Source organism: Charadrius vociferus, unplaced genomic scaffold (genome assembly GCF_000708025.1).
Source record: "Charadrius vociferus isolate BGI_N301 unplaced genomic scaffold, ASM70802v2 scaffold163, whole genome shotgun sequence".
In the NCBI taxonomy this organism is placed as follows: Eukaryota; Metazoa; Chordata; class Aves; order Charadriiformes; family Charadriidae; genus Charadrius; species Charadrius vociferus.
In genome coordinates this window covers 5,443,572-5,470,382 of record NW_009648332.1, presented here as the reverse complement: position 1 = coordinate 5,470,382, position 26,811 = coordinate 5,443,572, and the positions used below count along the sequence as shown (strand labels likewise).

Below are 26,811 nucleotides of genomic sequence, written 5' to 3'. Positions count from 1 at the left end.
TGTTGGTAGCTTAAAAAAATACCCCAAGATTTCCATGGAAGTGTATGAGATAGCCTAGAAATGCACAGTGCATAAAAGCCCTGCAATTCATGGCTCATAAAGTCCTCTAATCCACGGTCAATAAAGCTTTGGAAAAGAGCTGTAGTCACAGCTCTGACACGCAGCCATTTCACAGTTCAATGAGGTTCATCCAAGAATCAATAATCTGGTTTAAATTCGCCTGGATTTGTCCTGCACCTGTATATCCCTCTTTGACTCTTCAGGTTGGATGGCAGCTCAAACAGCTGAATTCTGGAGACCTTGCAAGGAATCAATGAGTTTTATGCAGCTTTCACCCAAAAGCCATAACAATGACCTAAATCCCTCTACTTTGTCTCATAGGTGAACAAGTCAAGTTTCAGGTGACCACAGTTGAGTTAGGAAACTCAAACTGGAAGAAGAACCTTTTGGAAAAAGGAGGCCACAGCTCAAGGTAATACTATGTGCAGAGACCTCAGTCCATATAGAACATAGGGGAGCTCCAATTTAAGTATATGTAAATGCACAATGGATCTATGGGACGGACCAGATTGTGAACTTCTAGTACACTAATTATCCTCCAGAAATGAATGCTCACTGTTGAGTGCTGGTGAACATTATTGAGGCAACACAATACAAGTCCACACGCTTCTCTCCATTGCCCATATTATTATCTATCCTTGCTGTTTCTTTCCAAGAGCGATCATGCTACAAAGTCTGGTGACAGGCACACATTTCTGCTCTTTTCTTGCCAATCAGAAAGGAACCAGTTAGAGAGAACTCCCTGTTTATTGCCTTGTGCAAGGTCCAGCTTGCAATTAATGCTGACGAAACCCAACTGCCAAAAGCACAATATGCAGCAGCTGGTTTATGAAAGTTGAGACCCCATCCAATTTATGGGGAAACCAGAGCTGGTTGTGAGTCTCTGATTTAGCTGAACAGTTTGTATTTTTTGTTTTGTTTTGTTCCCAGGAAAACACCAGAAGTTACTCCCGAACTGTAGAAGCACTAAAACCATCTGAAAGCACTAAGGCAGACTTCCCTTCCTGCAGCCTTTCCTCATTTCTAGGGCTGTGATCTCCCACTAATATCTCCCTGGGATCTTTCAGCAAGGCAGGCGACACACAGCGTCTGGTTCATCACCAGCGTGGTGGGAGCAGAAACTTACGTTTCCTTACCCCAATCTCCATCCTTACAAGACGGAAGTAGAGCGATAAAAGGTTTTGATTCAGATGAAATCTCGCAGGAGCACAGAGTGAATAATTTAACTCTAACCTGGGGAACTACCCTTTTAAATACTTTTCCTAGGAACATTGCTTACTGAAGTAAAAACAGAAAAAAGCACACAAGTCTGCCAAAGCTATGCAGGCACCACTGCTGTAAGCCCCCAGCTGCACATTTCCACAGCTATATCAGGCCAAATATCCAATATCCCTTCTGGATAGATAGGATGCGGGCAGGAGGATTGTGCCAAACTGCCAGGATCCCACCAGATCTGACTATTTAAGCACCTCAATTATATGATAAATACGGTGAGCTGGACCAGACGCCCTTGTGAAATGCTGGGATATTGTGAGAAACCACAACTTGGCATCCACCAGGCAGAAGAAAGATAGAAAAGTCCTTTGTCCTCAAGGTAAGCAACTATGTAGGACCAAATGTCTTTTAACTCATGCTTAAACATCCTCTGTGGAGATGATCCAACCACTGAACACACTTTAAGAACAAAACAGGTGAATCCAGATCTGATCCCTCTTACCAAGGCTGGGATTAACCTCAGAAACAGCCTCACTACATTAAGTTTAATAGGCACCACCGTAGTAACAACCTTTTTATATTACTCACTCCAAGAAGAAAATATAATAAACTACAACAAAAATGAGGCAACGGCTCCATTAAAAAGAATGAATAAAAATAATATTAAAAAAAAAAACCCAGAACACAAATATGTGGAGCTTTTTTTCCTTAGCAAAGGGAGAAGCCTCTGAGAGACTCTGACTCATTTTACCTGCAAGGCACTTAGGTGTTATGAAAATGGGAATAAGAGTAATGCTCAAAGAGAGACAACCATTACATGTATAGGTGAGCAGCCAGTTCCCAACAGATTATTTCACTCCTTTTACTTGTTAGCAGATCTATAAACATCACGGCTGTTTATACACCCATGACTTGGCCTGGATAAAGGCAGTAAGATCTTTCCCAGTTTTAGAGGTGGGAGAATAAATTGTCCAGGAATACTAAGCGCACACATCAAGAAGCCCTGGTCAAACATGAAGGCTCTTATTCAAACACTGAATGGGAGTTTTTAACCTCGGATCAAGATTGACATTGCCATGGAAAGGTGCCTACCTCCGTGCTCTTCACTTAGAGGCCTTAAACTACTTCATTTTTATCTCAGTTTCCTGTTTTCACTGCAGTCTGAAATGTTAAAACTTTCAGTCCCAGAACACAGTTAAGAAGATTGAAAGTTAGATATGTCAGAATCTTAAAAACTCCCAGGAATATTCTGCATGGTTGGAAAACGGGCGAGTCTTTGGGCTGGAAACTGACAGTAAAGGTTGGAAAATAATTATTGGAAGAAAGAGGGCAAACTCAGAATATTTTCCACCGTCATTTTTCTCCTGTTTTCACTCTGACAAGCCTTTGTTTCTATATATTTTAAATATTCTAAGCATTAGCTTTATTTCTCTTTACTTTTAGATCAAACGTGCTTAGAAGCCTTCCTCCTAGTTCCTCATAATGCTCTGAAAACATCACCTCACTCCTTGTCTCTCCCATGTAGCCTTTCTCCAACCCTCTTTACGGTCTAGTCAACAAGACCTGGGAATGTGTAAAGAGCAGCTAGTTAGGAGACAGCAGGAAGAGGACAGGGACCATAAAAGATGTGACTCACCTGTCTTCTATCCGAACCCAGAGGTCATTGAACTGCCTCTGGCGATGGTGTTTGTGCTGCTTCTTGTGCCATTTCTTCTGCCTGCCAAACTCTTCCAGCTGGCTGATGCTGTCTGGCAACAGGAGGTGAGGAGAGAGGCTGTCTTCTTCATCCATCTGTAGGGGCTTCAGGGAAGGAGAAGTCAGTGGGACCTGCTCAGAAAGCTGGACAGCAGGCAGGGCTGTCGCTGAGGTCCCTTCTAAGGCCGGGCTTGTCTTTGTCGTCCTCGAACTGCAAAACACAACATTTAAACATTTGATGAAAAAGCAAGGGATCGTGCAAAAAAAAAAGTGAAAGCAGAGGATTGCACTGCTTGATGGGTGCTCCTAGCTCGTAAGAAGTTGTACAAGGAGAAAGGATTTTGCTCTGTGGCAGCAACTAAAGACAGCAGTGACATTTCCTAGCAAGCTTTTGAATAAACACTAAACTGAAAAAGAAGGAAAAGGCAGTTGATACGCTATTGCTGTTTTCTGGCATTTTCACAGAATCACAAAATGGTCAGGGTTGGAAGGGACCTCTGGAGATCATCTAGTCCAACCACCCTGCCAGAGCAGGGTCACCTACAACAGGTTGCACAGGACAGTGTCCAGGTGGGTTTTGAATGTCTCCAGAGTGGGAGACTCCACCACCTCTCTGGGCAGCCCGTTCCGGTGCTGTGCCACCCTCAAAGTAAAGAAGTCCCTCCTCATGTTAAGATGGAACTTCCTATGTTCAAGTTTGTGCCAGTTACCTCTCGTCCTATCACATTTTAAATACTTCTTACAGGCTTTAGAGCCTGCGGTAGGGGTCAACATCACCTCCCCCACTGGGCTGAAGGTTAAATGGCAAAACTGTGACTCTGAGGAAAACGGATACCTTAACAGAAGCTGATCTTAAATTATGAGATAACACTAGTTCCCTTCCTTTTTTTTTTTTTTCAACTTTGGATATCATCTGTGGAAAACAAGTCATTGTTTTGACTGCAATAATAATTGTGCGTGCTCATCTGAAGATGTTAGGAGTGGTGACAGGGAAGCCCAGACTGATGACAGAAGCATGGTCAAATAGCGAGGCTGCTGGGATGGATGTATGAGACCTGAACTCCAGCAGGTTTTGTGTAATGGGGACATGAAGCAAAAAAAGGGGGTGAATGACCTGCCCAAAGCCAGCTTGAAACAATACTGCCAGAGCTCTTCACTCTTGTTTGAAATACTACCACCTCTTGCATCTGACTGGAACTATGCAGAAAAAAGGCCTTTTATTGTTTTCAGCTTCTAGAGTTTTGCTAATTTTAGACAAAAGTCAATACAAACTCTCTCCTTTGATATGTGGCCATGTCAACTTACATTTGTGAGCTAAGATATCTGAAACAAAAATCTAATAAACCCGTACTGACATAAAGCGATGTTTTTTTCCCTAACTTCAGTAGAAGCTCCTGTTTGGTCTTAATTGCAAGAGAGGAAATTTTTCTGTCTCTGAGATGGCACGATGAGTTGCAGGTAAAGAAAATTTGGAAGAGAATTAATAGGCAATATGAAGCTGTGGTCTGCAAAACTATTTCTATTACATGGATGCTATGACTTTTATGACAGAAACAATTAAAGCCACGTGAAAAGTTTTGCCTCCTGAGTGAAACCAGTAAGACATTTTAATGAAAAAGTAATAAAAAATCCTAAACTTCATTGGTGACAATGTACAAAATGTGCTGCAAGTGAAACCACATGTTTCATTTACAGAACATTTTGTTCTTTTCCAAAAGAAAGGTCACATCTACTACTAATGGCAGCTTTTTTCCTTTTTGATTTTTTTTAAGTCCATTACAATAGCAGTCAAGATGGTCATCTCGATTTCCACTGCATCACGTTTCACCCAAAGGTCCTTCCAATAGCTACTGAGAATTAATTGTTGCTACTACTAGACTCACTGGCAAAAACAACAGTAACTTTGTCACTCATAGCCAACATTAATGAAGTTCTTCAGAGATCATATGACAGATATAGAAAAGAAAGACACTTGTTTAAACTAATTCTAAAATTCTCCAAGGTTGCTTTCATTAATAAAAGACGCAAGAAAATCCTGTGTTTGTTCTCTTTTTCCAAGCATTCAGACTCTCAGTGAGTCCTTTTCAAACTCATTCATACTCACTCCGTGCTCTATTTTACATCACAGAGAGATCTACTGGTTCTGGATTTTTTCCCCCATTAAGCCTTTCTTCCATGATTTATGTTGAGGACGAGTTTTCATCAGAGCAGCAACTTTAATCGAGAGATCTTGGTGCTCTCCAAAGCCTTCAAGGCTTTTTAGACTGTGACATAGGCTTATGGCTGAAGCAAAGCCATCTCCAGACTCATGTAAAAGGAGAGGCTCTCATAGGTTTGCATTGGGTGGGTACCTCAGGCCACAGTTCTTAATTTTTATCCAACCGTGATGGTGGATCAGTGAAGTATCAACATGCAAATGTTTTTAGCAGCTTGGAGGATAACTCAGCGAGAACTTGGATAGGATGGGTTAGGCAGGTAGGAAGGACCTGGACCAAGCATCTACAAAACACCGTGTGGGTAACCACAATGGCAGCAGGCAGCAATGGGTGGCAAGAAAGCCCCAGCTTCATCACCTCCTGCACTTATGCCAAAGCAATGGGAATAAAAGCTGGCTGATACTGCCCAAGGACAGCTTGTTCTGGTACTGCTCTAGATACCTCTGCTCTTCACTGTGTGGTGTCAATTCACCCAGGTCTTCCTGCAACCAAGATGTCCATCTGCACACTGGGGAGAAGAGCAGTGGCCTGGCCACAAGGCTGTGGTGGGCAGAAACATGTTAAGAAGGCAAGAACATGGAGCAGATGTGAGAGAGCCCAAAGTCCACAAGCAATGGGAGCATCACATCTGGTACTGAGCTGTTGCCACGATTTCTGTTTCCATTGACTTTCTTCTCCTTGCCACTGAAATTGTGCCTCATGTTCTGATCAGACAGTAACTCCCTGAGATGCTGAAGGTAGGAGCAGCCCCCATATCAGCCCACATCTACCAGCTCAACGCTGGGGCTGCCATTTGTTCCTTTAATGGTCTTAGAGACATCTGAACACATACTTTCCACCTTTCAACACCTACTATTTTGTTACACGTGTTTACCTTGCTCTCAGCTCCTAGTAAACTGGAACCAGTAGAGAGGTGTTTTTATGGGTTGAGATTTTAGAAACCACTTAAGACGACTGGCAGCTCACTTCTTATTAAAATTAATGAGTTTGGGCATCAAAATCCCAGTGATGGCTTTGAAAACTTCTAGCTTAATTGTTTCCACTACCATCACATGAGCCACAGGTTGTAAACTTGATATTTCAGAACATTCTTTGGGAAGAGAATAAATAAACACTGAAGAAACGTTAAAATGTTGTAACCTAAAGAGGGTTATAAACTAACCACTTGTATTTTAGAGTCGACGTGTGGGGAATAGCTCCACAGTGGCAACTGTATATTACATTTGGTCAATACTTGTTCCATTATTCCTATACTACTAATAATTACCCCAAGACCTAGGAGGACAGGACAGGACTGTTGAAGGCTGTGTGTTGATACATGCTCGCTTCTTTCAAAAAAAAAAAAGATTTTTTTTAAAAAAGTGATTTAATAAATTTAGAGACCTGGTTGTTTTCAAATCTGATCATCACCCTACAGATATTCAACCAGAAGTAAAATCAAAATTTTGAATCCCATAGAATATGGATATTTGATCCAAATATATTGTAAGAATATGTAACTATTTTAATTCAAAGTAAGGTAGACTTCCTATCAGAAGATAACTTTCCCATTGATTTCAGTAAAAAAATTATTAATACAAAGGGCCTGAAGATAATAAACTCCCATCTGCAACAGGATAGCTGGACAACAGATCTCCCTGTTGTGTGAAGCTTTACTGTTAGATTCAACTAATCATTTTATGGACTATTTCATGCCTTTCCTTTGGTCTCAGTCTCAACACACTCTGTTAGCACAGCTGCACTGTATGAAACCATGGGGATATAATACATATTTTTTTTCCACTCCTTCACTACTGCTGAGACAGCTTTTCAAGATACATAGTTATTTTTAAAGCTAGAGAAAAAGCAGGGCTAGTTTGCAGTTTGCGAGGCCACCGTGCTTTTTCTGAAGGAAGAGTGAGAAAGTACCACCCAAATATCTGGGTCCACACAAAGATCTCAGAGACTTTTCATGAATAACTTGATACAACTCCAGGCTTAGAGGTTCCACCCATTTTTAAATCCATCATTCCCACATGGGGTGGTCTTTGAGAAACTAAAAGTATTTCAGGCCCTTAGGTGGGTTTTTATCATCTCTGACCTTAATTTCCTTCCCTGGGATGCACAGTTCTGCAAAACACGTTCTCTAAAATAATGGAGTCCAAATAAGAAAACTTGTGAGTCTCAGCAAATATCCTACATGGCTTAAGGTACAGAAAACAGAGTGAAAACAGGAAAACATTTATTCTTGCTAGTTCTTGAAAACACTTAATCCACAGACAAAGAGCCCTGCGGTTTTGTTTCACTTCTGGTGAAATTTGCCATCCTTTTCTAATTCTTTTCAAGAATTAAAAGGACAAAACGAAACACTCAAGTTGTTTAGGCTGAGCTGCATGCTCCATTAGGCTGCCTCAGCATTTTTCTCTCTCTGCCTTGTGGTCTCCAGTGTTACTCTCTGCTGGCACTGACAACAGAAAATTGACTCATCATCAGGATTTGCTAGGGTTATCGAGTGGATCTGGTCAGAAAAATGGCATTAACATCATGAAGTCCTGCAATAGCTTCTTTTCATAATTCCCAGACTTAAAATTGCCCAGGTCCAACTTTCATTCAACCCAAAGCCACGTGGCAGCCTGGCCATGCCTTTGTCCCTGCCCATGCAAGCATCTTCCTACCCCTCACATCAGGCAGCCAACTACTGCAGCTCAGAGGGCCGTGACCATCTCTGGGCTTGATAACCTCCTCTGTAGGGTGAGTCAGAGCATCCACATTTCCTTCCTGCTCTGAGTGGCCCTTGCGAATAGCCCACCCTTCCCCACCAGTGGAGGTGGAGGCTGCGTGGTGTTAACACGACTTTGCACCGTACCTCGTCCCAACCCACAGGGATTTTCCCAACCACCGATTCATTGACAATTGTCTGAGGGGAGCATCAGGCAGGGCAGACCCCACTAACATCTCTGCCCACTGACCCTGCTGGGGCAATGCTAACAATGTTTGGGGTGAGTCCCATCGAGCCTCCCCTGGCCTTCAGCAGGGCGAGGAGTTTGCCCTTGCTCATGAGAGAGGACATGCCTTTGCTGACCATACACATCTTCCACACAACCAAACCATCAATCTATTTTCGGTAACGTTTCCGTTCCCTCAGATATGTGCAGAATCTTCTAAAATGTGAGTCTGCCAATTTGTTATTTGCATGTTGTCTTTGTAGTGCGAGCAATGGAAAAGTTTTGCTCAGAAGACTGCCATGCTTTGCATGCGCTTCCAAGTACAGCAACATCGCTGAGGTTTTCTTGCTTCAATTTTCAGAACTGTCAGACGAGGAAAGATTTTGTTTCATCAAGAGAGAAGCTGCGGTGATAGCAAGGAATGTGTGATGTGGCAGCTTTATCCTTATGCCACCGGTCTTGGGATGCACACGGATGACAGCCAGACACTAAGTTAAGAGCATTTTATTATAGACGGATTCTTATAAATTCCAGTTTGGGAGTCTTTGTCAAGGCAGGAATTCATCAGTCCCTCGCACGCATCCTTGCTCCCCTTGCCACAGGCCACAGAGACATCTGCTTCTTGCTTTTTTTTCCTTACGCATCTCTCAGAGAGAGCAGTCATGCACACCCACAAGACGGGCACCAGAATGTCCTGTCCCACAAGAAGTTTTACATTTTTTTTCTCTTCCACGCTAGGATGAAACTCAGATTTTCAAAGCTCTTGGGAGAGCAGCAAACAAAAGGAGAACAGAAAACCAGGCAGAAATCCTAACCCACCCCAGCATAACTTATAGGGCCTCTTACTAACGATGCAAAGTATGGATTTAGACCATGGTCCCTCACATAACCAGATGACAGCAGTGCATACCACCATGGAGGTCATCTCCTTCAAGATGAAAGCATATGTATGCGTGTATATATACAAATTTTTATTTTTATTTACTGCAAAAGAGAGAACCCCAAAGAAGAGATTGGAGAATTGGATTCTCCCCATACCTAACTTATCTGAGCTGCTTCAGGTAAGAGCCATAAATTACTGAGGATGAATTTGGGCTCAAGAGACAGCAAAAGAGAACACCTGTGAAATCCATGATTATTCATTCACCTGACTGGCTTGATGATAATGAGGTTATTTTATGTAGGATGCAGTTGCTTTAGGCCTGTATGCTAAAGTTAAAGCATTTCCATTTCTTAACAGAATTTGGAAACAAAATTGTTTTTTTCAGAGTCGACTACATCTCATGAGCAGTTAAATTAGGTTAAGTAGTTAAATTAGATTACAGTCCACCAAAAACTTGGATGGTATCTCTGGACTCAGAATCCATGTCAGAGTATTTCTCTGGGAAGAACCACTGTTGTTCAAGACCCATGACCTTAGTTTGAAAGGGAATTTGGTCCTCAGTATACAAATACATATATGTAAACCCTCATCTCTGTGCATAAATGAAGTGAATAGCTTGTGAGGTCAAGATATTCCCATGGATGGTGATGATTTCCTTCCCAGTCTGAGAAACTATAAAAGTGAGTAAAACTTTTGTAATCTATTCCATTTCATTGAAAGTGGAGTTGATCTGAGGCACAGGAGAAGAAATGCAAACTTTTGGCAACATGAGCGGTTGAATTTACAGAAAAAAGAAAGGGCAGCTGAAACATTTGTAACGTGCCATTTCCACATTTTCATATGAAATCTTTTATTTCAGAGAAGTCAAAATATTTCATTTCAGCACTTATGAACAAAGCTTTTAAATTTCTTTTTTAGTCTTCTGTTTTCAAAGACTTAAATGCTACAACGTGGCCTTTTTTGTTTAAAAATTGATCTCAATTAAAAAGAAAAACGCAGCTAATAAATAAAAATGACAAAAACCAACAAAACCCAACCCCTGCCTTCAAAAATGTCCTCAAAATGTTCCACTGCAGTTTGCTCTGAACTTAATTCCCCTTCTCAACTTTTTGGTTCAGTTCTTGAACTGAATAATCCTTTGTTCATGCATCTTTAGTGTAAACTGTGTAAGCTGCATACTCCGGCCTCAGAAGATGAGCTGTGCCCACAGAGGAAGGATGGGGTTGACCCTTCAGTCTTGCTTCCATCTCCCACATTAGTAGTAAATAAAAGCCGCCTTGTGGCACACAAAGCCTCACGTCAAATTCTATTCCTTAAATCTTCACTGTCTTATTATCACCATACCAATTTCTGCCTGGGTAGTTTGGTTTAAGCAAAATATTCATAATACAGCTGCGTTTGGTGCCTCACTGTCCTATGGAAGTTGCTCTTAAAGCTCCTTGGACAGAATATCTACTCCACATATCAAGAAGGGCTCTTTTCTGCTCAAGCATCCTGGTTCAACACGGGAGCACGTAGCTACGCAGCTGTCCTGCAACACCTGGTTCGTTCTGGAATTCTCCTTCACAGAGGAGAGAAAGGACTTCACATTCAAATTACAACTCCTATATGTCCATGTACCACCGAAAGACTTCCCACCTGATGTTAACTGAAATGCTTCAGCTGCTTCTAACAAATTTTTGAGTGCTGACTTTGCAATGAGTTTTCAATATTTCTGCTTTTCCTCCCTGATTTTGGATGAAACAAATGTTGTAGTATCAGCGTTACCTCTGGAGTGGAAATCCTGACTTTTGTCCAAATTTGCCATTTCTGATTAATCTAAAGTGATGGTATTACACCACAAAAGAAGATTTTAGGGTTGCATTTTTATTGAACTGGAATATATTCAAGCTTTATTCCACACTTTTTTTTTTGTTATTAATTGAAAACCATTACTAACAAGAGTAAATATATCACTCTTTTCTTTTAATGACTTTTTAATAAACACATATATATTGCTGTAATAAAGAACAATGGTGGACTTATTACCAGGCAATGTAATCTCTGCTTCCTCTTCATAAACTCTCTGATCTTTATATGTTTCTTCGAGGTGATGTCATATTAATTATACACAGAAGATTTTTCAGGTGCTGGAAATTAACTTCCATCATTCAACAGGTTCTGCAAAGCATAAAATTCTTATCCAGTTCGGTCCACTCTATAACAGGTTTCTTCAGGTCTAATTGTGACATTTCCAAAGTTTTGGTTTGGGCTTAGGTTTTGGGTCAGTTCTGATTCTACAGCGTATCTATGGCGGTTTGGGAAGTGTCTGAGAAACTGGACAATGGTGACCAAATGCCACCATCTCATCTCAGCAGTTATGATCTCAGACTCCAGTTACCAGAAAGCAAGTCAAGGGCTGAACAAATTCCTTCTTTCTCCTCCAGCTGCCAAAATCAAACTAGAAATACTCACCAAAACTCGTCTCTCTCCTACTTCCATTTTAAGTCCATGGAGCTCCTGATGTCTCTTGCAGTCTGCTCCTCTCTAGTCATCATCAGCTTTTGGGACCCTGAGCTGTATAGCCATGCATAAAGGCAGGTTTGCTAACTCAGTTGCAAAATATTCTCACCTCATGCATTGTAATTCCCAAACCACTCCTGACCTCAGTTTAAGCATAGAAAAGGGCAACAAAGGGCAACAAAGATGATTAGGGGACTGGAGCACCTTTCTTATGAGGAAAGGCTGAGGGACTTGGGTCTCTTTAGTCTAGAGAAAAGAAGATTGAGGGGGGATCTTATTAATACATACAAATACTTAATGGGAGGATGCCAGGGGGATGGGAGTAGTCTTTTTTCAGTGGCACCCAGTGATAGGACGAGGGGTAATGGGCATAAACTTGAACATAGGAAGTTCCATCTTAACATGAGAAGGAACTTCTTTACTTTGAGGGTAGTGGAGCACTGGAACAGGCTGCCCAGAGAGGTGGTGGAGTCTCCCACTCTGGAGACATTCAAAACCCGCCTGGACGCTGTCCTGTGTAACGTGCTGTAGGTGACCCTGCTCTGGCAGGAGGGTTGGACTAGATGATCTCCAGAGGTCCCTTCCAACCCTAACAATTCTGTGAATTCTGTGAATTCTGTGAAAAGAAAATGAGGATTCATTTTTTCCATCACAGTAGTTGTCATCCAGACAGGTTACAAGATTAAGAAGCTGACTGACAAAAAAAAATCTCAAACTTGTTGCTTGATTTTGATTCCTCAGTAGAATTACTGTCAATACACAACTGTTTGTATCTTACTCATTTGCAATCCAAATTGAATTCTGCTCCCAAATTGCCTCCTTTGGGAATTGTTTTCCCTTCTCTGCTGGATCCTCCAGAGAGAAGAAACACCTGCAGGAGCACATATTTTCCATCACACCTTAAAAATAAACTCTCTGCAGAGACATCAACTGAGCAAGGTACCAAATGCTTAGCTTGAGGGACTCAAACATTTTCACAGACTTAAACTAAGGGCAGGTTATTCCATGTATGCCTGCTGCTGTTTCCCGCGCTTCCCTCTGATGCTCTTGAAGTTGGGCCCCGGCAGCAGAGAGGAGATACTGAGTGGATCACAAATCTGTACAAGCATGGCAACTTGTCTTCCTTAAGTACCTTGTTCAATCCAGGCTCTTACAATTGCAAGACGGCAGATAATGTAGGCACATAAGTAGCTGCTATCACTAGAAGGAGAGAGACATGGACCACTTAAACTGAGCAGCAGGCAGAAGTGTGGAACCAAAGAGCCATAAGAAGACCATGTCTGCAAGAGATCCCACATCTCTGTTACACTGAACCCACTTTTCCTCTCTGTAGCTGACGTTGTAAAACATCTGATCTGCTTAGCCATTGATGGCTGCTGAGCTAAAAAAAGAAACACAGAGCTAGTCTGCTTTTCTCCAAAATACTGTCACAGCCCATCAGCATTGTTTTTATCACAGGGCCTGAGTGTTTCCAAGAAAAGAACAAAACAGTTGTCAGAAACCGTATTCAGACAACACTTCAGCCTGTCTGTGGGCATTTTTACTGCACGGTAATGGACAGAGCCCTTGAAACATGATGAAGGCAGGAGAGTTCTTCCTCCAAACTCCACTTGCTTTAATGTCTCATGCTGTTCTATCAACCCTAATGTTAACAGACCACATAAGGTGAACGCGTTCACCTGGTTTCCCTCTCTGTATTAACTCATGCTGATGCAACTGCTTGTATCAAATACTTATTTATGTCTGACAAATACATTCTTCATTAAAATTCTTCATTAATGAAGCATGCACATTGCTGATGAAACCTTAAGGAAGAAAAGAAGGTTTTATAGTCCCTTTTTTGGTTGTTAATTGAAACCTATGAGATTAGACCTTGAACTACAGCTTGAATATCTAGGAGGCACCTTAGGCCACAACAAAGATTGATTTTTAATGAACTCAGGCAAATCTCACTGACTAGTTACAAACAACAGGGCCCAGGTCTTTTTTCCCTTAAGACAGGAAAACTTGCAGAATACCCCAGAAAATCTCTCTCCTTCATTGCAATGTCTATTATTATTACTTTTATTGGTACATTTAAGAATCCCAGAAATGAACTATGCACACATTAAAGAGCTCCACCTCAGCAAGCTGACAAGTGAGGAGCATGAGACGACGACAGACAGATACAGCCAGAGAATCATGAGGGTACAATGACACAGCAACTCAACTGTGCAAAACCTTTGCAGTCCCCCCTCCCTGAACTCTGCTGTAGAACTCATTGCAAAGGAGCTTTGGGGGCTTACACACTTCAAGGAACAACCAACACAGATAAAATGCTGGAGGAGGAAGGTCTGCATAAAAACAGTTCTTCCTTCCTCCTGTGTTTAACTGGTTAGCACTGGCCACCAGAAGTCATGGAGATCTACCTAGGTCTCCTACTAACAGCCTTTGCTGAGAAAAAGGGGAGGAGAGCGATGAGTCTTTGGAGTGATTCTGGCGCCAGTCATCTTCCAATGGAGGAAAGGGAGGGAATGTCCATGCATGGCTACCAGGGGCTTTCTGCTGGCCCAGCAGAAGAATTAGGCCAACCGGCTTCCTTGACCAGAGAGATGTCAACATCCTCAGGTGCTTTTTGCGTAATCTCTGCAGATTTAATTTGTCAAAGAAAAATCATAAATTAGACTGGGATTGGCAGTGGTTGAAACCTTCACTGGGGATGCTTTGTGATCGTGAATGACAAATGGCTCTTGTCACAAGCTTCAACAGACCCAACTTCTAAAAATAAACTGTTTATAGACACACACACAGACAGACATACACAAAACCAGCGATTAAGCCCAGCTCTCCTCCCATGAAGAGAACCCCACACGGCAGTAAGTGAAACACCAGGAAAATGAAAACCACTTGTTCTGCTGCTCCCCAGAGCGCAGCAAGTCATTTAGAAGGCCTACTCCCTCCATTGTATGTGCATGTATGTTTTCTTAGTCTGTGTTTGTTTGTTTGCCTGGAAATGCTTTATCTAAGTGACAGTTGTTTGAGAGGGTATCATAGCCTAGTATTTGCAGCACTGCCTAGCTACTGAAAAGCATGTAATATCACAAGTCTAACAGACGTCAGAGACTCGTCAAAACTATGGCTGGCATCTGGCACGGGTTCTAGCAATCACGTTGGCTTCTTATCACTACGCAAAGCTGGAACGCTTTGAGAGTGACCAAACTAAGACTTCTTCTGAGGTGGTGCTGTAATCCAGCTCACACTACAGAAAAGCCAGTATTCCTTTGCTAGCAGAGGGCTTCTTACCTGAAAATCACTCTTCTATTCTCAGAGTAATTTGGTAATTTAAAGTGGAGGGTTTTAAAATATATTATTGAAGTGAACTGTCTTTTCCATCCATGGAGAGTGTGCCTTCCTACCAGCCTCATGGGATCAGGTCGTCTCTGCAACATGGCTTGCACTGGAATATATACTTCATTTTCAAAGGGTCTGGAGGAGAAAGGGTTCGACTTCTATGCTTGCAACCTTCATTCAGCTTTTACCACCGCTGCTTAATCCACACTAAATATCATTCCTTGCTAATTCTCCTGTAAGGGACTTTATCTTTTAATAAGTGAGGACTCCTCTCTATCTCAGACCACCTTCTACCACAAGTGTTGGATTCACAGTGGAGGTCAGGGATGCTGCCTTAGCCAAAAGGGTCCCACGGGAACCCCATTTTCTGTTACGCTGTCTGCATAGTAGAGCTAAATTTACGTTGGCATCAGACATAGAAAGCCCTTGACTTTTTTTTCCCTACTGTTGCAGTCTGCCCTGGCAGCTAAGACCAATCCTGGATAGGTGATGTCTTCATACCAAGAGCGTGAGATTGACAGGCACACACCAAGCGACACTAAGCCCAGAAACAGAAAGCCCGTACAAATCTTCTGCTCTCACTAGAAGCAGCTCCACACAGGAAACATCTGTACAGGAAAGTACTGAGAGGAGTGGGTGAGTCCCAGGCACTGGGAAGAAGAATCAGACGACCTCTGTGTCACACGTCGTGGTGGCCGAGATGTGTCTCGTGTTTCTTTGGAGCAGCACAGCACTTCCAGGGCTTTCAGAGCTCTCCCGGCCTGAGCGTGGCCCATCAGATCCTTACGGGGGCAGGGAGGGATTACCCGGTGGTTCAGTGGTTTGTAGTTTAACTAATGCTAAAGTAGCTGTACTGTCATAGTTTCCCTCAGGGAGTTAAAAACCCCTTTATGCCCCAGTTTTCCATCCACCCATGGGGATAACTCCCCACCTCACACGAAGACAGTGTGAAGAAATACAGCAAAGATCCAGAGACGCTGTGCTGGTGAGGTCAGCATGAGCACTGCGGACAGACACGTGTGGGCCAGGCTGTGAAACGGCCACCTCCTGCTGTTGAAATGCTACCTGCATAAGACATTCTAAATAAAACTGCAGAACGATTCATCTGACACATCTCTCTGCAACGAGATGAAGCGGTTGGGGCTGCCTCACCAGGCCCACCGAGGCAGGGACATTAATCCTGAAAAGAAGCACAGGCTACTCAAGCAATGCTCTTTTCCTAAGCAAATGATGACACCCTGCACGCACGCCTGTCTGTCCCTCTGTCTCCTCCCTTCTCCGGTAACACTTAATCTGACAGCCAGCTGTAACTAAATCAACCCAAGTGGCACAGAGATCAAAAAAAGAGTGTACGTCCTTATTTCATAGAATGGTTTAGGTTGGAAGGGACCTTGAAGATCATCAAGTTCCAACCCCCCTGCCATGGGCAGGGACACCTCCCAGTAGACCAGGTTGCCCAAGGCCACGTCCAGCCTGGCCTTGAACACCTCCAGGGATGGGGCATCCACAGCTTCTCTGGGCAACCTGTTCCAGTGTCTCACTACTGTCATAGCGAAAAATTTATTCCTAATATCTATTCTACATCTACCCTCTTCCAGTCTGAAGCCATTCACATTTATATGAAGCCATTTTATTTATATGAAAATAAGCAGGCAGGAGACAGGCTTTATGAGGAAAGACTCAGGTATGAGCTCAGCCCTTTCCTAGATACCAGAGTCCAACGATTAGAAAATCCATAGGACGCCTAGACCTCATCAGGTCTGTTGTTCACAGACTGACCAGGGGTTTCTTGGAAAGGCAGGGGAGGTAAAGAGGGAGGGAAGCAGGACAGTGCACTGCAATAGTGAAAGATGAAGAAAATAACAACAGCCTCCTGCTCCGTCATCTCATTTAAAATACTGCTGGTTGCCCACGCATTTCATTTGCCGCCTTTCACTGATTTGAGTAGAAATGGCTGATGATTCAGCAATGATTGCTATCAATATGAATGCCTGAATACATAGAAATTACCCTAAATTCATGGCTACATTTGTAAAACAAACAAATAAAACCCCTGTTAACTCTGCTTTCTTTCAAGTCAATGTCCTTTCTCCTTCAGGGGGATGTTTCTAAAATTTCCTCAGGGATTTAAAACCCCAGTGCCTGCTAAATGTCAAGGGAAGTTGCACTTCCCAGTTTCATTTGCGACCTAAAACCCAATCTACATATAAGTTGGATACAGGTACAAAACTGTTATTTAACATTAGCAAGAAATCACGTGCCTCCAGGGGAAGAAAGATGATTCCTTTGTCACAAATGCAAAGCAAGTGTTGCTTTGACAAAATGGTGGCAGAAAGCCAAGCTGTGCATCTACTGCATCCATTGACTCTAGGTCAATGAGTGGAATGACCTGCTACTCCGGCAAAGAGGTCTTCAGCCTGGGTGGCACTATGGAGGGAGGAAGGAGGCACCCAACAAAACCACGTGCGTGCCCAAACTGGAGTCAGAGGTGAGGACACAACAAGGTCCTTCAGATCTGCATCTGCCAGGATGGGAAAAGCAGAGGAAAAGCCACCCACTGACCCGGGCCAAAACACCGCCAATATTACCCTGGCATTAGACAGGGTTGATTCTTAGCACTGCTGATTTAAAAAATCAGCTTTTTCTCTCCAAAGTTCATGCAGGGACTCCTGGATCTTCCTTGTGCTGGAATATTATACTTTGACTCTGTGGGTGTTAGGAATAATTCCTTAAAATGCCGCAAATGCAGACAATATTACAACCTAAACCCACTACAGCAGCAGAGGTTTACTGCCCTCCTTATAGAGAATCACGTGAGTTTATTTCAGCTAGCAATGTTTTCTTTCCCCTTCAGAAATCAGGAGGAGACAATACCACAAAAGTATTTGAGATCCATGTGAACCTTGTTGAGCCACTGTGGATTGGGATTTACATTCCAGGGGTATAACGAACCCAGAGACGCAAAGATGTGGGCACACAACGTTATTAAACTCTTGAAGATCATCCCAGTCTCACTCAGTAACTTAGTCTTTTCTTAACGATGCTGGCATGTGTATGAACTATAGACTTTAGCAAAGCTCAATGCCAACAGAAACCAGCAGCTTTGGAGAGGCTGAGCAGCAGCCCAGTGTAGTCCTCTGTGTTAGAGCTCTGGATAGGCTGTATCGTTTTTCTTCAATGGAGGGGGAAAGTGTTTATCTGGGAAGTGTTTCATATCAAGGACAATAGGGAACTGTTTAGCTTTCCACAAATAGGCTGGTATGCAACTTCCGAGCACTCTCCAAGGAAAACTTTGGAACACTGGCCGTGTCTTTCCAGCAGGGATTTCATGTAAAGTAGTTAATGCCCCACATCCTTCATCCTGATTTATTCCTGCTCCATCCTTGTTTCAAAGTGCTGTGCTTACTTCAAACACAACATGGGGCTCATCTCAGTGAATATGCACTTTGATCGCTTGGGGACTCCAGATTTGTATCGGCCGTTCAAACATAAACAGGGATGTGCTGTCTCGACAGAGGTATTTCTGTGACTGCCTTTATTTTTGCAAGAGTAATTTGGAAATGTGAAGCTGTGGTCAGATGACAGCAGATTCAAATCTAGTGGCCAGACAGGGCACTGGATACCAAAGTGCTTGGAGCCTGTCTACGACTTTGCTGCTGAGATACAGCAGGTTAGCAGGAAAATCTTAGTATCCCTGACTTGACACGTGTCCTGGGTGTCAGTGGAGAAGGGCTTCAGTGTGCTCTTATCCACATACGAGAGCGCCAAATTAGGTCTTTCTTCCTCTGCAAGCTGCGACCAGTAGAGTGGCACTCAGAGTTGTGGGCTGGGCTGGTGTCCCATGCAGCAGAAAAATAGGGAAATATCCCCAAACTAGTCCTTCCATCAACACTGGTCCTCTGTGGGACCAACTGTTTTCTCACTGAAGTCGATGGGAGTTATGACCACACTGGGTGTTTATTTAGGCCAACTCTTGGTGCTGATGTAAAATTCTGTTCCATGGTGGGGCTACAGATGAGGCAGACAGACAGGCACAGCCAGGTCCACAGAGGCCATGACGGGATAAATCCTCCAGCTGCTTCTCCTGACCAACTGGAGTCTCAGAGGTCTGTCACAGTGGCAAAGGATCTGGTTTTCACAAGCAGAACAACTGCGATCCATACAACCACCAGCCTGAACAAGGCCCAAACAGATAATTCAGTTTCTGTCAGTCACTCCCTCTGCCTCAATCTTTTATCTCTAAATTTGCATGTATTAATTCTAAAATTGGATTACTGTAGTAGTGTATTTTTAGCAATCGTGATTGCAGGAAATTGTCTTCATTCAGGCTGTTCTTCCACCATATCAGTTGACAGCCATTGTGTCTATACACATATACAGCATCTGATCTGCTTTTTCTCCCTCCTGTTTCTATTCACAGGTCCATTTTTCATTCTCCCTGGAATGCGGAGCATTTGGGAGTGTAGGTGGAAAGCCAAAGTCTTTCAACACCCACTAATAGAAATTTGTTTTATTAATTAACTTTGTGGGAAGAAAAAAAAAAGAGAGCTAATCCTCAGCTCTGAAACCATGAATCACTGCACAAGAGAAGACGTGTCCTCTGAGACACCAGAGGCTACTTCAGACAGAGTGAGTGACTGAGTTGCTTTCTTGGGAAGTTCTGAGCCATCAAGCACAGTAGTTTAATCCCCAGGAAATGGGAAACATATTGGCATGACATTCACTTGCATGGAGCAAGAGCTCCAGAGAAGGGTGAACCTCCAAAGGTTCTGGAGATCAGTTTAGCTTGTGGAAGGATTTTAAAACCTTAAAGCTTCTCTGAAGTATATCTGATCGGGAGCTGGGTACAATATTCCCAACACATGATTTACTGGATGAATTAAACTCTTTACATACTTTACAGATTACACGTGAATTTACTTTGACTTCTCATAAAAATGATTCTACGATTATGACATGAAAATGTATTCTGGCTTCTAAGTTATTTACTGTGACAAGTGCTTCATATATTCACCATTCTTAATTTACTAGTTCTGTTGTAAAAAACTTAATTTTTTTTTTGGTATTCCTGCTCCTACTACTAGCACTTAACTAGGAAGAAGCAGCCGATATACATGCTTCTTAGTCTGACCCTTCACCGTGGTTCTCGTAAAGGGACACCCACACAGTCATTTCAGACTCAAAGCTGGGTTGTGTGAAGCCACCTGGCTTGGCTGACATACCATGAGTTGTTAAAAGTGAGACTATTTTGCACTGAAGTGGACAAGAAATGGCACAATATCACATCTCATACGTACATAAGAGCGACCTTCTACTTGTGGAGGTAATTCAGAAAGGTGTCAGTAAATTTCACAGCTTGACACAACAAGATCTACCCACAAGGAGTCATTTGGCCATGCTACCAGTCACTCAATGTTGTTTTGAAGGGCTTCTAACGCCATTTAAACTGTGAAGAATGTCCCTATGAACACCTGATCGCTCACAAAAAATGGAAAATGTACTTGTTAGTACATTCCTGTGTAGAAAACAGTGTCCCAACTGTTTTCTTTTAAGGCACTGTCCTTGAAGGAATTTTAAGTGTACATGTCAACGAAAAAAGTCATCGACTCCTTTTCTTCTGTTCCTTTTTTAGGAACACGTGCATGTTAGAGAGCTCCCTGCAAGCAAAATTATTAGCAATTACACTCATGCTGAATCAAGTTGCTCTATTGATTGCAACACAACCCACAGCCCTTTTGCTGAAGGAAAAGGAGTCAGGTCTGGAAGTGGAAAAGCTATCTGTCCTAACGTGTGAGGTCTCTTTGCCTGACAACATGATAGCGAAGGTAAGGGAAGTCGGCACTGCAAAGACAGAGTGACAGCAAACAGACCACAAACTTCCTTAGATAAACGACATCTTTCAAACCACACAATACCACTTGATACCTTTGTGCCCCTCGAGCTGTTACGAAGTGCAGCTGCACTTCAGCCCAGATTGATATCACTTGAGACAGAGGCCATCAATCCACAGGACAAGTGTAGGCTGAATACACAAACACAAAACTCACACAATCTCACTGTTTCAATATAACACTGGAGAGAGGATGGGGCAATTCTTCCAAAGTCTTAAGAAGTCTAATGACACTGTCTGACTTGAACATGGGGCTCAAGTCCTTCAAACAGGAGGGGAATTAATCTCACAAAATGATTAGTCATCTAAAACTGGTCAGACACCTACTGCAGGCAAGTTGGGCTGTCCGGCTGAGACATCCATAAGCAGTTCTCTGGAAAAAACAGTCTTTTAATGTTGACTACTGTAAGCATCTGCACAACTGTATGAATATATTCTCAGATTTCTACTGTTTCCCTCATGGCTCCTCACAACCAAAGAAAGGAGACAATCAGCAACAATCTCATATTGAAGATGACCTCTCAAAGTTACTGGCACCGATGGAAGCGTTGCTGTTGACTTCAGCGCAGTCTGGATCAGCTTTATCTCTACTAACTATAGACCAGAATTTTAATCTTATACTAATGACCTTAGGGTGAAAAGATCTGCATTAGAGTTGGCTGGAAGCAGAAAGAGGATGAAAAATCAGCTTCTCTTGTGGAAACAAGAACTTGGCTTGGAAATAAAGTAAAAACCAGCTCTGAACTTTTGAAGCCTCCAAGGCTCTATGAGTTAACTATTAGATAGTTTATGGGGCATGAGATATAGATCTCCTAAAACCGATGGGCTGCAGAGCAGCAAAAAACCCAAAAACCTTAGCACTGGCTTCAGGACAGCTCAGCAAGCAAGCTGCCCTGAAGCAAAAAGAAGCAAGCCCAGGTTCCCCAGTGGCCCTGTGTGCAAGCTCCCAATGAACAGAACGATATGGAATATGAAACAATTTTTTCAAAAGAAACCAGAAATTTTGCCAAGGATAAAACCTGATTATAGAGAAAAGTGAGCGTCTCACTGGGAGAACTAGTCAAGCACAGAATTCCTGAGAAGTTCTGCTCCATATTCTTCCACCAACACCACGAATTACCCTGCTCTTTCACAGATATTTTTTTTTTTTGTAGCAAGTTGCTAAATTCCACTTTTTCAGAAGGTGTTTGGTCTTTAAAGGTGGCCCAAAGAACAGGCAGATGCACTGGCCCTAAGTAATGTGCTGCTCAAGAAGTGTCAGGATAATTAAGTTTCTATGGCTGAGAACTCGTGAGTTGACTTTGCTTCTCTACCACGTTTCGGAGCTTTTCTTCGATTTCTTTCCCCGAATAGTTACTCTGACTGGCTCAGACCCTATGCTTTGTGACTGTAAGGTAGTTATAGACATAAAGACAATTAAATCGCAAAGGAGGATATTTTAAAGGCATGTGGGAATCTCTGGAAAATGTAATGCGCATATTTTCATGAGTGAGTATTTTAAGCATTAGGTAGTTATATACTCCGCTGTTAGATGAGGCAATAAGTTTGCCAATGCATGCAGATGAACCCCATTTAATCCCTATACACCTCTTACTGCAAATTATGCTGTCAGAGAAACCTCCCTAAATAATGGGTTTGCTTTTCTTCTGAGGGAAGGATGCTAGTGAAGGGAGTATGATCTTCAGGCTCAGATCAAGTGAAAGATCCAAACGTTTACAATAGGATTAAGAAGAACTGCGGCATCCCAATGGGGAGATTATTCCACTCACAGGAAAAAAAAAAAAGGTGCATTTTTCCCTGTCTCAGCAGAGATGAGAACCAGAACGGGCTAACATCTCCCCAGCTCTTTTTTTCTCAATTAACTCGGTGGTTCCCAATGAAAGTGTCACAGCTCTCATTTTTTTTTTTTCATTTCTCTTTTTTCTCAATAAAATTTTACTTATTTCACTACAACTTTAACATTCTCCCAAACACATCCTGAACATTATTATTTACAGCTAAGCATAGCGGAGTAGCCCTGCCAGGCTGGTAGCAGAAAGCCCAAGTCACTTGGGCATCCCAAGGAACATGGTAAATCTGCTGGGAGATTCCTGATGGCTCTGATGGCATCCGTAAGTTTCTGGAATGTATCTATTGAACTGGCACTTTTACCAGTTTGGGGCTGCAGAGAATATTATGTCAAACATTTTCCCACCTCTGCAGATCACCTCTTGAAGGTTATGGATCCTGATGGAGTGAAAAGGCTGCATCACGGTGTGGATCAGGTGTGCTTTCATCCCATGGGGAACAAGAAAGCATTCATCGTGGAGCAAAGAAACTTCCACCCTGAGACAATGCTGAGTAAGGAAGCCAGGGTCACACCTGTAGGATGCTATAAGGAAAGGTGAAGGAGCAAGTTCGTTGCTTCAGAAAGAAGGAAAGGAATAAGCTACTACAGCAACGACGAGTTGCTTCGACTGGGCCAGAAAGTTCAAACAGAAGGAGGAAGGGTAATTAATTTCCACAGTAGAGCTCAGAGAGTTTACAATAAACTCTCAGACAGGCAGAAATAAAAGCTTGTCCTGAATTCTCCCATTCTGAAAGAAGGTAGCATTGAGCAAAATATCTGAAAGAGCAGTCTGATGGCAACGAGCACTGCCGCGTGTTTTTCTGGAGGAGGAAACGGTGTGCGGTACGTCAGGGCTTGGCGTGTGGCAGAAGGTCAGAGCCGATTCTGAGAACCCAGTAACAATAGAGTCATCATGGACACAGGTGCTTCCGGGATTGATCTTGCAATTTGGCTGTTTCCAATTAAATGTGAAGCAGCTGTGGCCCTTTATCTGCTCAAGTCACTGGAATACATCTGAGGGGAAACTTTCTCCCATCTCCTCCTCTCTCCCCACCGCATGCACGCAGCCCTGCTTTCTGAAGACAGAGATGGGCAGGGACGGCCAACTGGCAGAAGCCCCGCCAAAAAAAAAAGTTGCCTTCTTATCTCAGCGAAAGCGATGAGATACTGATTCAGCCATTCATTTTCCAATGCCTTTGTTTGGGGACAAGGAGGACAGCCAGCAAAATAAGAAGCAAATACGAAAGCTGTTGAAGGTTGTCAGGCAAACAGATTCAGGACACTTTCCCTCAGGCAACAAAATAAACAAATGAAGTCAATGTAAGGATAAGTTCGCAAGCGTTCATGGCATTGTTCTGCACGCTGAGCACAACAGGGTTTCTTTTGCAGAAAGAGATTGAGCTTTAAAGAAGGTATTTTCAATAGTCAGCTGGTGGGATTCTAGAAGAGGCTCAGGAAGGTCAGCACCAGGCAGATCAACAGGAGCTAGGGGATTTCAGAAATCCAGTTGGTGAGAGCTCCCAGACAGCTCCGTGTCAGCTAAATGTACTGTATATGAACTTTTCTTTGCCAGTTCATCGATTCTGGAGCTGTTAAACCCCTCCATGTCTTAGCTATCTCTTCTAGCCTGCCAAGGTCTCACTTTACTTTTCCCCAGCACCTTAAGAAAGGGAGAACTTGGCTCAAATTTGTGCGTGTCACTAGACAACAGAAATGTGAGACTCTAGGTATTCACTTTGGTCGGCTTAAAAAGCAGCCATTTCACAACCCATGCTTAGCATTTTGGACAGAGGAAGCCAACAATCTTCTGGCTTTACCCAGCCTGTATGTAATTGACAGCATAAAACAGCTTTGGTCTTTGTCGTGTTTCACTCTTTTCAAGGCTTTTCTGATACACAGGAACAGTACTAGTTATTTTCTAAAAAGATATTCTCTTTTTCTTTCTGAAACGGAAATGGATGGCAGAGATGAGACGTCAATACCTATTTACGATACCACTGCTTCATTATTATCGAACAATAAAGTTCAGACTACTAATCATTTCAATCATAATAATCATACTATTCTAGGAACAGAGATATTAAAGAAAAATAGTATTTGCTTTTTTGGCAAGGCAGCATTGGTAGTAAGTAGGATGTAGGATGAGTACTTTGCTGAAATTACTTTCATTGTTTCAAATAATAGGGATTCTGACTTAACCTGAGAAAGACTGTGCTGCAACTTACTGTCAAGAAGTACTGATATTCAGCCAGAACCACCCTCAGTTTCAATATGATTTGACACCGTTCCACATGACATCCTGGTCTCTAAATTGGAGAAAAATTGATTTGACCAATGGACTACTCGGTGGATAAGGAATTGCCTGGATGATCACACTCAAAGAGTTGCGGTCAATGGCTCAATGTCCAAGTGGCGAGCAGTGATGAGTGGTGTTCCTCAGGGGTCAGTACTGGGACCAGTGCTTGTTTAACATCTTGTTTGGTGACGTGGATGCTGGGATGGAGTGCACCCTCAGTGAGTTTACCAATGACACCAAGCTGTGTGCAGCGGTCAACACGCTGGAGGGAAAGGATCCCATCCAGAGGGACCTGTACAGGCTTGAGAGGTGGGCCCATGCAGTCCTCATGAAGTTCAACAAGGCCAAGTGGGCTTGTTGTGTGAGCTCAGACTGTGTGTGTGCTCTGACCTTCTGCCACACGCCAAGTCCTGACATACCGCACACCGTTTCCTCCTCCAGAAAAACACGCGGCAGTGCTCGTTGCCATCAGACTGCTCTTTCAGATATTTTGCTCAATGCTACCTTCTTTCAGAATGGGAGAATTCAGGACAAGCTTTTATTTCTGCCTGTCTGAGAGTTTATTGTAAACTCTCTGAGCTCACACAACTCTCTGAGCTCTACTGTGGAAATTAATTACCACATTAAATTAAGTTCAACAAGTCCGTCACATGGGCTGGGGCAATCCCATGCAAGACTACAGGCTGGGTGGAGAATGGATTGAGAGCAGCCCTAAGGAGAAGGACTTGGGGGTGTTGGTTGATGAGAAACTCAATATGAGCCAGCAATGTGCGCTCACAGCCCAGAAGACCAACGGTATCCTGGGCTGCACCAAAAGAAGCGTGGCCAGCAGGTCGAGGGATGTGATTCTGCCCCTCTACTCTGCTCTTGTGAGACGCCACCTGGAATACTGTGTTCAGCTCTGGAGACCCCAACATAGGAAGGACATGGACCTGTTGGAGCGGGTCCAGAGGAGGGCCACAAAGATGATCAGAGGGCTGGAGCACCTCTCCTATGAAGACAGGCTGAGAGAGTTGGAGTTGTTCAGCCTGGAGAAGAGAGGACTCTGGGAAGACCTTATTGCAGCCTTCTAGTATCTGAAGGGGGCCTACAAGAAAGCTGGAGAGGGACCTTTTGCAAGGGCATGTAGTGATAGGACAAGGGGGAATGGATTCAAACTGGAAGAGGGGAGATTTAGAATAGGTATTAAGAAAAAAATTTTCACTCAGAGGGTGGTGAGGGCCTGGAACAAATTGCCCAGGGAAGTTGTGGAGGCTCCATCCCTGGAGGTGTTCAAGGCCAGGCTGGATGGAGCTTTGAGCAACCTGGTCTAGTAAAATGTGTTCCTGCCCATGGCAGGGGGTTGGAACTAGATGATCTTTAAGGTCCCTTCCAACTCTAACCATTCTATGATTCTATGATACACCTCCAAATGTTCCTATGTGCAGCTGAAATTGTTCCCCTTGGTCCTTCCGGGCACAATCAGTCCACAACAATCCTTTCTGGAATTCCCTTGGCCAAAACATAAGCATGCAGCTGCTTCATTTTTTTCCAACTCTTGCATTTTTTCCATGTGCTGTCCACCCCCACCAATATCTACATTAGAGTCCAGCTGATCTTCCCTGAACACTATCCAATTTTTCAATTGTCAGTGCCAGAATACAATGCAGTGGGCTTGACTCCCTTATACAACTTATTTGGAAGAAAAGCAGAAATGTCTCTTTTGGGTTTCAGCAGAGGAGAGAAATACCTCTTGTTTCATGTATGGCTCCACAAGAGTCAAGATGAAAACACCTGCATCTCTATGATCCATAAAACAATTTCTGCTTGCAGGCAGCTCAAAATTTATTGAGCTTCTTGCTTATTCTATGTATACATGTGCTCAGTATAGCCACTACCCTGAAATGGTTCCTCTTCTGGGCCTTTCTAACTGTTTTCAAATGGTTTTATGTCACCTTTTAAAAAGGAAAGAGAGCAAAAAAAGAAGGGTAGA

The 26,811-nt window shown here is 43.0% G+C and overlaps 1 protein-coding gene across 1 annotated transcript in view; it reads right to left on the bottom strand.

Annotated features, from left to right (window-relative positions):
- The window catches only part of TRABD2B (TraB domain containing 2B), a 299,956-nt gene that overhangs the window by 18,978 nt on the left and 254,167 nt on the right, over window positions 1-26,811 (bottom strand). Inside the window, exon 6 of the mRNA XM_009884835.1 lies at window positions 2,912-3,181. Coding sequence (XP_009883137.1) covers window positions 2,912-3,181 — 270 coding nt within the window. The remainder of the gene's footprint in view (window positions 1-2,911; window positions 3,182-26,811) is intronic.